The sequence below is a fragment of the Piliocolobus tephrosceles genome, chromosome 7, assembly GCF_002776525.5.
Source record: "Piliocolobus tephrosceles isolate RC106 chromosome 7, ASM277652v3, whole genome shotgun sequence".
Taxonomy (NCBI): domain Eukaryota; kingdom Metazoa; phylum Chordata; class Mammalia; order Primates; family Cercopithecidae; genus Piliocolobus; species Piliocolobus tephrosceles.
The window spans coordinates 37,613,639-37,628,019 of record NC_045440.1 but is presented as its reverse complement, the minus strand read 5'-3'; the positions used below and the strand labels follow the sequence as shown (position 1 = coordinate 37,628,019).

General features: G+C 37.5%; 1 protein-coding gene and 1 pseudogene across 4 annotated transcripts in view; one reads left to right on the top strand and one right to left on the bottom strand.

Annotated features, from left to right (window-relative positions):
• Positions 1 to 14,381, bottom strand: part of ADAM32 (ADAM metallopeptidase domain 32) — a 194,334-nt gene that overhangs the window by 72,067 nt on the left and 107,886 nt on the right. For all 3 annotated transcript variants that reach the window (XM_023214500.2, XM_023214501.1, XM_023214498.1), the window contains 2 exons: positions 13,576 to 13,759; positions 4,367 to 4,453 (listed from right to left, as the gene is read on the bottom strand). In XM_023214500.2, the coding sequence (XP_023070268.1) occupies positions 4,367 to 4,453; positions 13,576 to 13,759 (271 nt within the window). The remainder of the gene's footprint in view (positions 1 to 4,366; positions 4,454 to 13,575; positions 13,760 to 14,381) is intronic.
• LOC111544111 lies at positions 90 to 495 on the top strand (annotated as a pseudogene). The gene has a single exon (XR_002732051.1). The product of XR_002732051.1 is annotated as a 40S ribosomal protein S12 pseudogene (transcript).

Sequence of the window (14,381 nt, the reverse complement as noted above, 5' to 3'; positions counted from 1 at the left end):
ATGGTTGCTCTTTCCCTGCTGCCACGGAGTCGCGCGGAGGCGGAGGCTCGCGTGCGTTCAAGATGCTGCTTCACCCGTAACCCACCACCATGGCCGAGGAAGGCATTGCTGCTGGAGGTGTAATGGACCTTAACACTGCTTTACAAGAGGTGCTGAAGACCGCCCTCATCCACTATGGCCTAGCACGTGGAATTCCCGAAGCTGCCAAAGCCTTAGACAAGCACCAAGCCCATCTTTGTGTGCTTGCATCCAACTGTGATGAGCCTATGTATGTCAAGTTGGTGGTGGCCCTTTGTGCTGAACACCAAATCAACCTAATTAAGGTTGATGACAACAAGAAACTAGGAGAATGGGTAGGCCTCTGTAAAATTGACAGAGAGGGGAAACCCCATAAAGTGGTTGGTTGCAGTTGTGTAGTAGTTAAGGACTATAGAAAGGAGTCTCAGGCCAAGGATGCTATCGAAGAGTACTTCAAATGCAAGAAATGAATAAATATTTGGCTCACACACACACACAAAAAAGGTTGAAAAAACAGAACAGAATATCCAAGAACTATGGGACAACTAAAAAAATGTATAACATACATGTAATGAGGATACCAAGAAGACAAAAAAGAATAGAATAGAAGAAATACTTGAAGCAATAACAGCTGATAATTTTCCAAAATTAATGTCTTACAACAAATCACAAATCAAGCAACCCCTGCCACAAAAAAATCAGGACAAATGCCAAAAATTTATACCTAGACATAATAACTTTCAAACTACAGAAAATCAAAGATAAAGAACAAATTTGGAAAGAAGCCACAGAGAGAAAATACCATATCTATAGAGGCACAAAGATAAAAATTATACTGGACTTCTCTTCAGCAACCATGCAAGTGAAAAGAGTGAGGAGTGAAATATTTAATCCTTTGAAATTATCTTGCAAAAGTGGAAATGAAGACTCTCAGACAAGCAAAATTGAGAGTATATATCACCAGTAGACCTGCCTTTGAAATAAATGTCAGAAGAGATTCTTCAGAAAAAATGAAAATCACAAAGGTCATCAAATGTTATTTATATAAAAAGAATAGTATTAGAGAAGGAATTAAGTGAAAGTAAACTAAAAATTTTTATTTTTCTTATTCTTAATTGATGTTACAGATAATTGTTTGCTGAGATGGGTTCACCAGGCATGTAATTGGTTCAACATTAGAAAATTAGCTGATGTACTTCATCTCACATCAATAAACTAAGGAAGAAAAATTACATTATCATATCAATAGATACATAAAAAGCATTTAATATTAAAAAGCCAACACTCGGGCCGGGTGCGGTGTCTCACACCTGAAATCCCAGCACTTTGGGAGGCCGAGACGGGCAGATCACGAGGTCAGGAGATTGAGACCATCCTAGCTAACACGGTGAAACCCCATCTCTACTAAAAATACAAAAAAATTAGCCAGGCATGGTGGTGGGCCCCTGTAGTCCCAGCTACTCAGGAGGCTGAGGCAGAAGAATGGCGTGAACCCGGAAGGTGGAGCTTGCAGGGAGCCGAGATTGCGCCACTGCACTCCAGCCTGGGCAACACAGCGAGGTTCCATCTCAACAACAACAACAAAAAACAGCCAACACTTATTTGTGATTTAAAAGTAAACTAACAGCAAACTAGGAATAGAGGGAAAGTTTTCCATCTAACAAAATATCAAACAAAAAAACCTACAGCTGACATCATACTTAATGGTGAGATATTAAACACTTTCCCACTAAGATAAGGAGCAATGCAAGGACGTCTTCTCTGACCACTCCTATTTCAATATCATACAGGAAGTTCTAACTGATACAATAAAATAAGATAAAAAAGGTATACTGATTGGGAAGGAAGAAATAAAACTGTCTTTGTTTATATGTGACATAAACAGCAATTTAGCAAATCTAAAAAGACTTGAAGAACTCTTGGAACTAACAAGTGATTGTAGCATGGTTGCAATATACAAGGTTAATGCACAAAAGCCAATAATTTTCCTATACACCAGCAATGAACAAACGAAACTTGAAATTAAAGACATAATACTATTTACATTAGCCTCCCCTCCCCCCAAAAATGAAGTACTTGGTATAAATCTAACAAAATATATATAAGATCAATATGAAAAAAACAACAAAACACTGATTAAGGAAATAAAAAGGGGCTAAATAAATGAAAACACATTACATGTGCATGGATAGAAAGACTCAATGGTGTCAAGATATCAGTTCTTACTAACTTGATCTATAGATGGAACACAATCCCTGTCAAAATCCCAGCAAGGTGTTTTGTGGAAATCAACAAACTGATTCTAAAGTTTCTATGGAGGTACAAAAGATCAAGAATAGTCAAGTTACCATTAAAAGAAGAAGAACAAAGTCAGAAGACTAACACTACCCAACTTCAACTACTGTAAGTCTGTAGGAATCAAGGCAATATGATATAGGAGAAAGAATAATCACATGTATCAATGAAACAGAATAAGGAGCCCAGAAACTGACAAACATAAATCTAGTCAATTGATCTCCGACAAAGGAGCAAAAGCAATACAGTAGAGAAAAGAAAGACTTCAACAATTGGTGCTAGCTGGACATCAAAATGCAGGAAAAAAAAAAGAATCTAGACACAAACCTATCACCCTTCAAAAAGTTAATCCAGAATGGGTCATAGGCCTAAATGTAAAATGCAAAGCTAAAAAACTCCTAGAAGATAACTCAGAAAAAAAAAAAAAAAAAAAAAAAAACTGGATGACCTTGGGTATTGCATAGACTTTTTAGATACAATACCAAAGGCACAATCTATGAAAGAAATAATTAAGAAGTTGGGCTTCATAAAATTAAAACCTTCTCTGTGAAAAGCACTGTCAAGAGAATAAAAAGATAAGCCACAGACTGGAAGAAAATATTTGCAAAAGACACATCAGATATGTGACTGTTATTGAAAATACAAAGAGAAAACTTAAAACTCAACAAGAAAACAAATAACTTTTAAAATGGGCAGAAGACTTTAAAAGGCCCCTCACCAAAAAAGACATATAGATGGAAAATAAGTATATGAAATATGCCTCACATATGTCATCAGTAAAATGCAAATTAAAACAACAATGAAATACCACTACACACCTGTTCAAATGGCCAAAATCCGAAACACTGACAACAAAAAATGTTGGCTTGGATGTGGAGCAACAGGGACTCTCATTCACTGCTGGTGGGAATGCAAACTGGTATAGCCACTTTCGAAGATGTTTTGTCAGTTTCTAACAAAACTAAGCATATTCTTACGATATGATACAGCAACCACAATCCTTGGTATTTACTCAAAATAGGTGAAAATTTATGTCCACACAAAAACCTGCAGAAGGATGTTTATAGCAGCTTTATTTGTAATTACCAAACTTGGAAGCAACCAAGATGTTCTTCAGTAGATGAGTGGATAAATAACTATGGTACATTCAGACAATGGAATATTATTTAGCACTAAAAAGAAATGAACTATCAAGCCACAGAAAAACACGGAGAAACATTAAACGTATATTACTAAGTGAAAGAAACCAATCTGAAAAGGCTACATACTATGTGATTCCAATAAAATGACATTCTGGAAAAGAAAAATCTAGGAAAACAGTAATAAGATCAGTGGTTGCCAAGCGTTAGTGGAGAGAGAAGGATGAATTAATGGAGCACAGAGAATTTTTAGAGTAATGAAAATACTCTCTGTGTATTATAATGATGGATCTATATCATTACACATTTGTCAAAACCCATAGAATGTGAGACACTAACAGTGAATCCTAATGTAAACAGGACTTTGGGTGATAATGATATGTCCTTGTAGGTCATCAGTTATAACAAACAGACCACTATGGTGTGTCATGTTAAAACTGGAAAAGATTGTGCCTCTGCAAGATGAGTGGATATATGGAAAATCTCTGTACTTTTTACTTTCCAAAGTTTCTGTGAACCTGAAGCTCCTCTAAAAAATAAAGTCTATTTTTAAAAGTAGATAAATAAAACAATAGTTTTTTATGATCCCTGTATATTCACAGACACAGGAATTACAACATAATTATCTTTCCTTTGAGAACCAGGTTAATGTATTTATCAGAAAATTTAACACCCTCTGAAAAGTATCCAATTATAACAATATATATTTAGGTCATTAGCAATTTAATTCTACTCAAAATATCTTCTGTAACTAATTATGGCTGCTGAATTTAATGACTTAATTCAGCTCTCAACTGAAGGTAGATGCAACAGAGTCTGGCACATGGTAGTGACCCAAAAAATGTCGGTAAATTAATGAGTGATGCAAAAAAGTGTCCAAGAAATGTGATTCAGGGAAACATATGGTTACTTACTCCATGTCCAGAACAAAGATGTTCAGAACAAACAAGTGCTAAAGCCTTAATTTTCCTTGATTCTACACATTCACGATTTACACAAATCTAAAGAACAACACATAAAAAAAAAGTTTCCATGTCAGAGGGGTACAGTCATCATAACATTACAGTAAGTAATTATATAATATAAAAGCATAGCCATTCAATGATACATTTTCCTCTAAGTACTGCTTTTGCTGCATTCCAGAAGGGTGTTTTTTGTTTGTTTTTTGTTTGTTTGTTTTGCAAGAAAAGACATTTGTGATTTATTTGCATTTTAAATTGATATTATTATTACTATGTTTCTTCATGTAGTTCTAAAGCAGAATAATTAAAACAATAACAAAAAGTCCAGTGTTTAAATAATAAGAGAGCTTTAGCAAACATCTAAATAAGGATATTATATTGTCTGCTTAGGCTGACATCACAAAGTACCATAGCTTTAAGTGGCTTCAACAACAGTGATTTATTTTCTGACAGTTCTAGAGGCTGTAAGTCCAAGATCAAGGTGTCTGCAGGGTTGGTTTCTCCTGAGGCCTCTCTTCTAGACTTGCCTTCTCCCTATGTCCTCACATGGCCTTTCCTCTACATGCACAAGCCCCTGGTGTCTCTTTGTGTATCCAAATCTATTTTTTATAAGGATGCAAGTCAGATTGGAACAAGGCTGCAGTTCCATTTAACCTTAACTACTTCTTCTTTTTTAATTTTTATTTCAATACATTTGGGGGAACAGGTGGTGTTTGGTTACATGAATAAGATTTTTAGTAGTGATTTCTGAGATTTTGGTGCAGCCATCATCCTAGCAGTGCACACTGTAACCAATGTATAGCCTTTCATTCCTTACTCCCTCCCACACTTCCCCCCAAGTCTCCAAAGTATTGTATCATTCTCATGCCTTTGCATCTTCAGAGATTAGCTCCCACTTATGAGTGAGAACATATGATGTTTCGTTTTCCATTCCTGAGTTACTTCACTTAGGATAATGGACTCCAACTCCATCCAGGTTGCTGTAAATGTCATTATTTTGTTCCTTTTTAAGGCTGAGTAGTATTCCATGGTATTTATATACCACATTTCTTAGCCACTGTGGGTTGTCGGTTTACTCTGCTGATTATTATTATTATATTTTTGCTATGCAGAAGCTTTTTTGTTTAATTAAGTCCTATCTATTTATCTTTGTTTTTATTGCATTTGATTTTGGGTTCTTGTTCATGAACTCTTTACCTAAGACAATATCTAGAAGGGTTTTTCCGATGTTATCTTCTAGAATTTTTATGGCTTCAGGTGTTACATTTAAGTCTTTGACCCATCTTGAGTTGATGTTTGTGTAAGGTGAGAGATGAGGATCCAGTTTCATTTTTCTACATGTGGCTTGCCAGTTATCCCACTACAATTTGTTGAATAGGGTGTCCTTTCCCCACTTTATGTTTTTGTTTGCTTTGTCAAAGATCAGTTGACTGTACGTACTTGGCTTTATTTCTGGGAGCTCTATTCTGTTCCATTCGTCTATGTGTCTATTTTTATAGTGGTACCATGCTGTTCTGGTGATTATAGCCTTTAGCATTGTTTGAAGTTGGGTAATGTGATGCTTCCAGATTTGGTTTTTGGGTTTTCTTGTTTTGTTTTGTTTTTTGTTTTGCTTAGTCTTGCTTTGCCCATGCAGCTCTTTTTTGGTTCCATATGAATTTGAGGATTGTTTTTTCCAGTTCTGTGAAGAATGATGATGGTATTTTGATGGGAATTATATTGAATTTATATATTCCTTTGACAGTATGGTCATTTTCACAATATTTATTCTACCCATCCATGAACATGGTATGTGTTTTCATTTGTTTGTGTCATCTATAATTTCTTTCAGCAGTGTTTCATAGTTTTCCCTTGTTAGGTATATTCCTAAGTATTTTGGGGGGGGGTTGTTGCATCTACTGTAAAAGGGGTTGAATTCTTGATTTGATTCTCAGCTTGGTCACTGTTGGTGCATAGCAGTGCTACTGATTTGTGTACATTACTTTTGTATCCTGCAACTTTACTGATTCATTTATCAAATCTAGAAGCTTTTTAGATGAGTCTTTAGGGTTTTCAAGGTATATGATCATATCATTGGCAAGTAGTGACAGTTTGACTTCCTCATCATCAATTTGAATACTCTTTCTTTCTCTTGTTTGATTGCTCGGGTGAGGACCTCCAGTGCTATGTTAAATAGACGTGATGAAAATGGGCATCCTTATCTTGCTCCTGTTCTCAGGGAAAATGCTTTCAACTTTTCCCTATTCAGTACAATGTTGCCTGTGGCTTTATTGTATACGGCCTCTATTACCTTAAGGCATGTCCCTTCTATGCCAATTTTTCTGAGGGCTTTAATCATAAAAGGATGTTGGATTTTGTCAAATGCTTTTACTTTGTCTATTAAAATGATCATATGATTTTTGTTTTAAATTCTGATTATGTGTTGTATTACATTTATTTACTTGTATATGCTAAACTTGCATCTCTGGTATGATACCAACTTGATCATGGTAGAATATCTTTTTGATATGCTGTTGTATTCAGTTAGCTAGTATTTAGTTGAGAAAACTTGCATTTTATTTACCAGAGATATTGGTCTGTAGTTTTCCTTTTTTGTTCTTTCCTTTCCTGGTTTTGATATTAGGGTGATATTGGTTTCATAGAACAATTTAGGAAAAATTCCCTCTTTCTCTATCTTTTGAAATATTTTCAGTAGGATTGGTACCAGTTCTTTTTTTAATCTCTGACAGAATTCAACTATGAATCCATCCAATTCTGGACTTTTTTTTCATTGGTAATGGTTTTTATTACCATTTCAATCTCACTACTTGTTATTAGTCTGTTCAGAGTTTCTATTGCTTCCTGATTTAATTTATGAGGGTTGTATATTTCCAGAAATTTATCTATCTCCCCTAGGTTATCTATTTTGTGTGCATAAAGGTGTTCACAGTAGCCTTCAATGATCTTTTGTGTTTCTATGGTATAGGTTGTAATATCTCCCATTTCATTTCTAATTGAGCTTATTTAGACCTTTCTCTTCTTTTCTTGGTTAATCTCACTAATGGTCCATCCATTTTGCCTATCTTTGCAAAGAACCAGCTTTTGTTTCATCTATTTTTCCTTTGATTGTTTCCATTTTATTTACTTCTGCTCTGATCTTTGTTACTTATTTTCTTCTGCTGGACTTGGGTTTGGTTTGTTCCTGATTCTCTAGTTCCTCAAGGTATGACTGTTATAGTTTGGCCATGTTCCCAGCCAAATTTCATTCTGAATTCCCATATATTGTGAGAGGGAACGAGTGGGAGGTAATTGAATCATGGAGGCAGGTTTTTCCTGTGCTGTTCTTGCCAAAGGGAATAAATCTCATGAGATCTGATGGTTTTATAAAAGGGAGATTCACTGCATAAGCTCTCTTCTGTTGTCTGCCAATATGTACCTTTCACATTCCACCATGACTGTGAGGCTTTCCCAGCCATGTGGAACTGTAAGTCCATTAAACTTCTTCCTTTTGTAAATTGCCCAGTCTCAGGTATGTCTTTATCAGCAGCATGAAAAAAACTAATACAGTAAATTGGTACCAGTAGAGTGGGGTGCTGCTGAAAAGAAACCCAAAAACGTGAAAGTGACTTTGGAACTGGGTAACAGGCAGAGGTTGAAACAGTTTGGAGGGCTCAGAAGAAAACAGGAACACGTGGGAAAGTTTGGAACATCCTAGAGACTTGTCAGATGGTTTGGACCAAAATGCTGATAATAATATGAACAATACAATCCAGGCTGAGGTGGTCTCAGATGGAGATCAGGAACTTGTTGGGAACTGGAGCAAATGTGGCTTTTATTATATTTTAGCAGAGACTGGCAGCCTTTTGCTCCTTCCCTACAGATCTGTGGAATTTTGAACTTGAGAGAGATGATTTAGAGTATCTGGTGGAAGAAATTTCTAAGCAGCAAAGCATTCAAGAGGTGACTTGGGTGCTAATAAAGGCATTCAGTTTTAAAAATGAAACAGATCACAAAAGTTTGGAAAATTTGCAGCCTGATAACACAATAGAAAAGAAAATCCCATTTTCTGAAGAGAAATTCAAGCCAGCTACAGAAACTTACATGAGTAATGGGGACCCAAATGTTAATCACCGAGACAATGGGGAAATTGTCTCTAGGGCATGTCAGAGGTCTTGGTGGCAGCCTCTCCCATCACAGGTCTGGAGGTTTAGGAGGGAAAAAGTGACTTTGTGGGCCAGGCTCAGGGTCCCTCTGCTGTGTGCAGTCTAGGGACTTGGTGCCCTGCATCCAGCCACTCAAGCGGTGATTGAAAGGATCAAGGTACAGCTCAGGCTGTGGCTTCAGAGGGTGAAAGCCCAAGCCTTTGCAGCTTCCATGTGGTGTTGAGGCTGTGGATGCACAGAAGCCAAGAATCAAGATTTGGGAACCTCTGCCTAGATTTCAGAGGATGTATGAGTGTCCAGGCAGAAGTTTGCTGCAGGAGCGGGGCCCTCAGGGAGAACCTCTGCCAGAACAGTGCAGAAGGGAAATGTGAGGTTGGAACCCCGACACAGAGTCCCTACTGGAGCATTGCCTAGTGTAGTTGTGAGAAGAGGGCCACCATCCTCCAGACCCCAGAATGGTAGATCCACCTACAGCTTGCACTGTTTGCCTGGAAAAGCTGCAGACATTCAGTGTCAGCCTGTGAAAGCAGCCAGGAGGCTATACCCTGCAAAGCCACAGAGGCAGAGCTGCTCAAGGCTGTGGGAACCTACCTCCTGCATCAGCATGACCTCCATGTGAAACATGGAGTCAAAGGAGATCATTTTGGAGCTTTAAGATTTCACTGCCCTGCTGGATTTTGGACTTGCATGGGACCTGTAACCCCTTTGTTTTGGCCAATTTCTCCCATTTGGAAAGGCTGTATTTATCTAATACCTATGCCCCTGTTGTATCTAGGAAGTAACTAACTTGCTTCTGATTTTATAGGCTCATAGGTGGAAGGGACTTGCCTTGTCTTGGATAAGACTTTGGATTATAGACTTTTGAGTTAATGTTGAAATGAGTTAAGACTTTGGGGGACTGTTAGGAAGGATGGTTGGTTTTGAAATGTGAGGACATGAGATTTGGGTTGAATGATATGATTAGGCTGTGTCCCCACCCAAATCTCATCTTGAATTCTCATGTGTTGGGAGGTAATTGAATCATGAGGGCAGATCTTTTCTGTGTTGTTCTCATGACAGTGAATAAGTCTCACAAGATTTGATGGTTTTACAAAGGGGAGTTTCCCCACACAAGCACTCTTCTCCTGTCTGCCTCCATGTGAGACAAGCCTTTCACCTTCTGCCATGACTGTGAGGCCTCCCCAGCCATGTGGAATTTTAAGTTCATTAAACCTCTTTCTTTTGTAAATTGCCAGTTTCAGGTATGTCTTTATGAGCAACATGAAAGCAGACTAATACAATGACCTTAGGTTGTCTATTTGTGCCCTTTCAGACTTTTTGATGTAGGCATTTAACGTTATACATTTTCCTTTTAGCACTGCTTTTGCTGTATCCCAGAGGATTGGATGTGTTGTGTCACTATTATCATTCAATTCAAAGAAGTTTTTAGTTTCCATTGATTTCACTGTTGACCAAAAGATCATTCAGGAGCAGACTACTTAATTTCCATGTATTTGGATGGTTTTGAGGGTTTCTTTTGGAGTTATTTCCAATTTTATTCCACTGTGGCCTGAGAGAGTACTGATATGATTTCAACTTTCTTAAGTTCATTGAGGCTTATTTTGTGGTCCATCATATGGTCAATCTTGGAATATGTTCCATGTGCTGATGAATAGAGATATATATTCTGCATTTTGGGGTACAATGTTCTATAAATATCTGTTAAGTCTATTTGTTCTAGGATATAGTTTAGGTACTGTGTTTCTTTGTTGACTTTCTGTCTGGATGACCTGTCCAATGCTGTCATGAAGTATTGAAATCCCCCACTATTATTGTGTTGCCATCTATCTCATTTCTTAGGTCTATAAAGAATTGTTTTATAACTTTGGGAGCTCTAGTGTTGGGTGTATATGTATTTAGAATTGTGATTTTTTTCCTGTTGGACTAGTCCCTTTATCATTATATAATGGCCCTCGTCTTTTTTAAGAGTTTTTGCTTTAAAATCTGTTTTGTCTGATATAAGAATAGCTATTCCTGCTCACTTTACATGTCCATTTGCATGGAATATCTTTTTCCACCCCTTTACCTTAAGTTTCTGTGAATCCTTATGTGTTAGGTGAGTCTCTTAAAGACAGCAGATACCTGTTTGATGAATTGTTACCTATTCTGCCATTCTGAATCTTTTAAGTGAAGAATTTAGGCCATTTATTTTCAATGTTAGTATTGAGATGTGAGGTACTATTGTATTTATCATGTTGGTTTTTGCCTGAATATCTTGATTGTTTTTTCATTGTGTTATTGTTTTAGAGACCCTGTGAAATTTATGCTTTAAGGAGGTTCTATTTTGGTGTATTTCAAGGTTTTGTTTCAAGACTTAGAACTCCTTTTAGCAGTTTTTGTAGTGCTAGCTTGGTAGTCGCAAATTTTCTCAGCTTTTTTTAGTCTGAAAAAGACTTTATCTTTCCCTCATTTATGAAGCTTAGTTTAACTGGACACAAAATTCTTGGCTGATAATTGTTTTGTTTAAAGAGACTAAAGGTAGGATCCCAATCCCTTCTAGCTTGCAGAGTTTCTGCTGAGAAATCTGCTGTTAATCTGATAGGTTTTCCTTTATATGTTACCTGGTGCTTTTGCCTCATAGCTCTTAAGATTGTTTCCTTCATCTTTACTTTAGATAACCTGATGACCATGTGCCTAGATGATGCTCTTCTTGTGATAAATTTTCCAGGTGTTCTTTGAACTTCTTGTATTTGGAAGTCTAGATCTCTAGCAAGGTCAGGGGAGTTCTCCTTGATTATTCCCTCAAATAAGTTTTCCAAACTTTTGGATTTCTCTTCTTCCTCAGGAATACAAATTTTTCTTATGTTTGTTTATTTAACATAATCCCAAACTTCTTGGAGGCTTTGTTCATTTTTTTATTCTTTTTTGTTTTTGTCTGTGTCAGATTGGGTTCATTCCAAAGCCTTGACTTAAAGTTCTTAAATTCTTCTACTTGTTCAATTCTATTGTTGAAACTTTCCAGTGTATGTTGCATTTCTCTAAGTGTGTCTTTTATTTCCAGAAGTTGTGATTTTTTTTATTGATGATATATATTTCTCTGGAGACTTTTTGTCCATATTCTGTACTTTAAAAAATTTCTTCAGGTAATTTTTCACCTTTCTCTGGTGCCTCCTTGAGTAGCTTAATAATCAAATTTCTGAATTTCTTTTCTGGCAGTTCAGAAATTTCTCCTTGGTTTGGATCCATTGCTGGTAAGCTAGTGTGATCTTTTAAGAGTGTTATAGAACCATGTTTTTGTCATATTACCAGAATCGTTTTTCTGGTTCTTTCTCATTTGGGTAGACTATGTTAGAGGAAAGATCTGGGAATCAAGGACTGCTGTTCAGACTCTTTTGTCCCACAGGGTAATCCCTTGATGTTGTGCTCTACCCCTTCCCTTAGGGATGGGGCTTTCTGAGAGCCAGACTGCAGTGATTGTTACTGCTCTTCTGGGTCTACCCACCCAGTGGAGATAGTGGGCTTTGGGTTGGTACTTGGGAATGTTTGCAAAGAGTCCTGTGAATGTGGTCCATCTTAAAATCTCTCAGCCATTGATACCAGCACCTGCTCTGGTGGAAGTAGCAGGGGAGTGAAGTGGATTCTGTGAGAGTCATTGGTTATAGTCTTGTTTAGTGCAACTGGTTTTCTCCAAGGCTGGTTATGCTAGCAACGAAGTTGTTATGTGGACAGACTCAGGACCTCTGGTTAGCCAGAATGTTCCAGGCAGGAACATTAGCTGTTGTTTTTTCCTTCCTGGGAGCAGGGTTGTTCTGTTATGAATTGCTGTAATGGCTTGAGTTGGCTGGCCTCCAGCCAAGAGATAGCAATTTCAAGAGAGCATCAGCAGTAGTAGTATAGGGGGGATACAAGCTTGCCCTAAGGTCACCCAGGTAAGTATTCAAGTTTTTCAGGTGATGACCAGGGCCATAGAGCTCCCATGAGTTACTGTCATTTTTGTCTTCAGCTACCAGGGCAGGTAGAGAAAGACCATCAGGTGAGGGCAGGGTTGGGCATGTCCGAGCTCAAACTCTCCTAGAGTAGGGCTTGTTATGGCCGTTGTGGTAGATTGGGGGAGGTGGTTCTCAGGCCAATGGAGTTACCTTCCAAGGGGGATCATGGCTGCCTCTGCTGCATCATACAGGTCACCAGGGAAGTGGGGGACAGCTGGCAGTGATAGGTCTCACCCAGTTCCCATGCAGCCAGTAAGGCCAGTGTCACTCCCACCATGCTCCCCAAATAGCCAAAAGAGCCCAATGTATATCCAGTCTCTGGATGTTCTGTTCTACTTCCAATGCCTAGGCAGGAACCTTTGCTGTGTTATTCCCACTAAATGAGATGTTAAAGTAAATTTATTTGCTCTGTCTTCTCCAGATTGGTTTCAAAGATGACAAATTATAATGATAACAATCGACAATAATAGCCAAACTATATTTAGTTATTACTATGTTCTGGGCATTGTGTTAAGCACTTATACTATTATTTAATCTTCACAATATTCTGTAGGGTAAATGCTATTAGTATCCCTACTTTATGTACAGTTGAGATATCTCAGACTAGCTAGATAACTTGCAAAATGTTACACAATATTTGATTCTATCTAAGCAGCCTGATCTAAGTTGTGCTGTTATTCATGGGGCCACAAAGAGATATATGTTACTAAGTGAGATTTCTTCTTTCTTCTCCCAGAAGAAAAGCAAGTTCCCATTCTATGAGGTTCTTAACTACAATATATTCCCAAGACTGTCTCCCAAGGAAAGCTCCAAATATTTGGAGTTTCCTTGCTCAGAACACTGAAATTCTAACACTGGGGTTCAGGAGGCAGGGGGAGGTGGGACCTTCCCATTTCCCTCTTACTATTTGGAGACTAATTTAAGATTATTCATTTTGCCTCCAAACATTTAAGATTACCTAATACTAGAAATAAATTAAAATTTGTTACTTAAATAAAAAGATGAAAACAATGAATAAAACTATATTTTAAATAGATTTTAAATTATTTACCCTCCCAACATCACACTGAGAGCCATTTTTGACAGTCAGTGGATCTGGAACTGTTCGAGGCAATTTGTAGTCTACAGTTACGCACACAGAATCTCGTACGAAAGCATAAATCACATCACCATTTTCTTGATGGAAAGGCTTTCGAGTAGGGTAGGTACAAACTAATCTTCCACATATAAGATTCCTGAAAACATAAAAAATATATGTGGTTATTATACATTAGGAATTTATTAGGAATGCTTTGGATTTGCTTTCTGTGATGAAAAAAGAATGGTTTTCCACTTACGTCAATGTACCTACAGAAAACATAATGTTTTCATGGTAACATTTAAAGTAAAAAAGTATAAATCCATTGATCCTAGCTTAATTTTCAAAGGTACTGTCAGAGGCATTTCAACAAGAATGACTCTATCTTGAATAAGGCTAGGTAAAATAAAGCTAAGACCTACTGGGCTGCATTCCCAGGAGGTTACGGCATTCTTAGTCACAAGATGAGACACAGTCGGCATAAGATACAGGTCATAGCTGATAAAACAGCATGAGATAAAGAAGCCAGCCAAATTTTACCAAAACCAAGATGGCAACAAAAGTGACCTCTGGTCATCCTCATTGCTCATTATACTCTAATTATAATGCATTCGCACGCTAAAAGATACTCCCACCAGCACCATGACAGTTTACAAATGCCACAGCAACATCAGGAAGTTCTCCAATATGGTCTACAAAGGAGAGGAACCCTCAGTCCGTGCTGCTGCTTTGCCTGTTGAGTAGTCATTCTTTTATACCTTTACTTTCTTAATAAATTT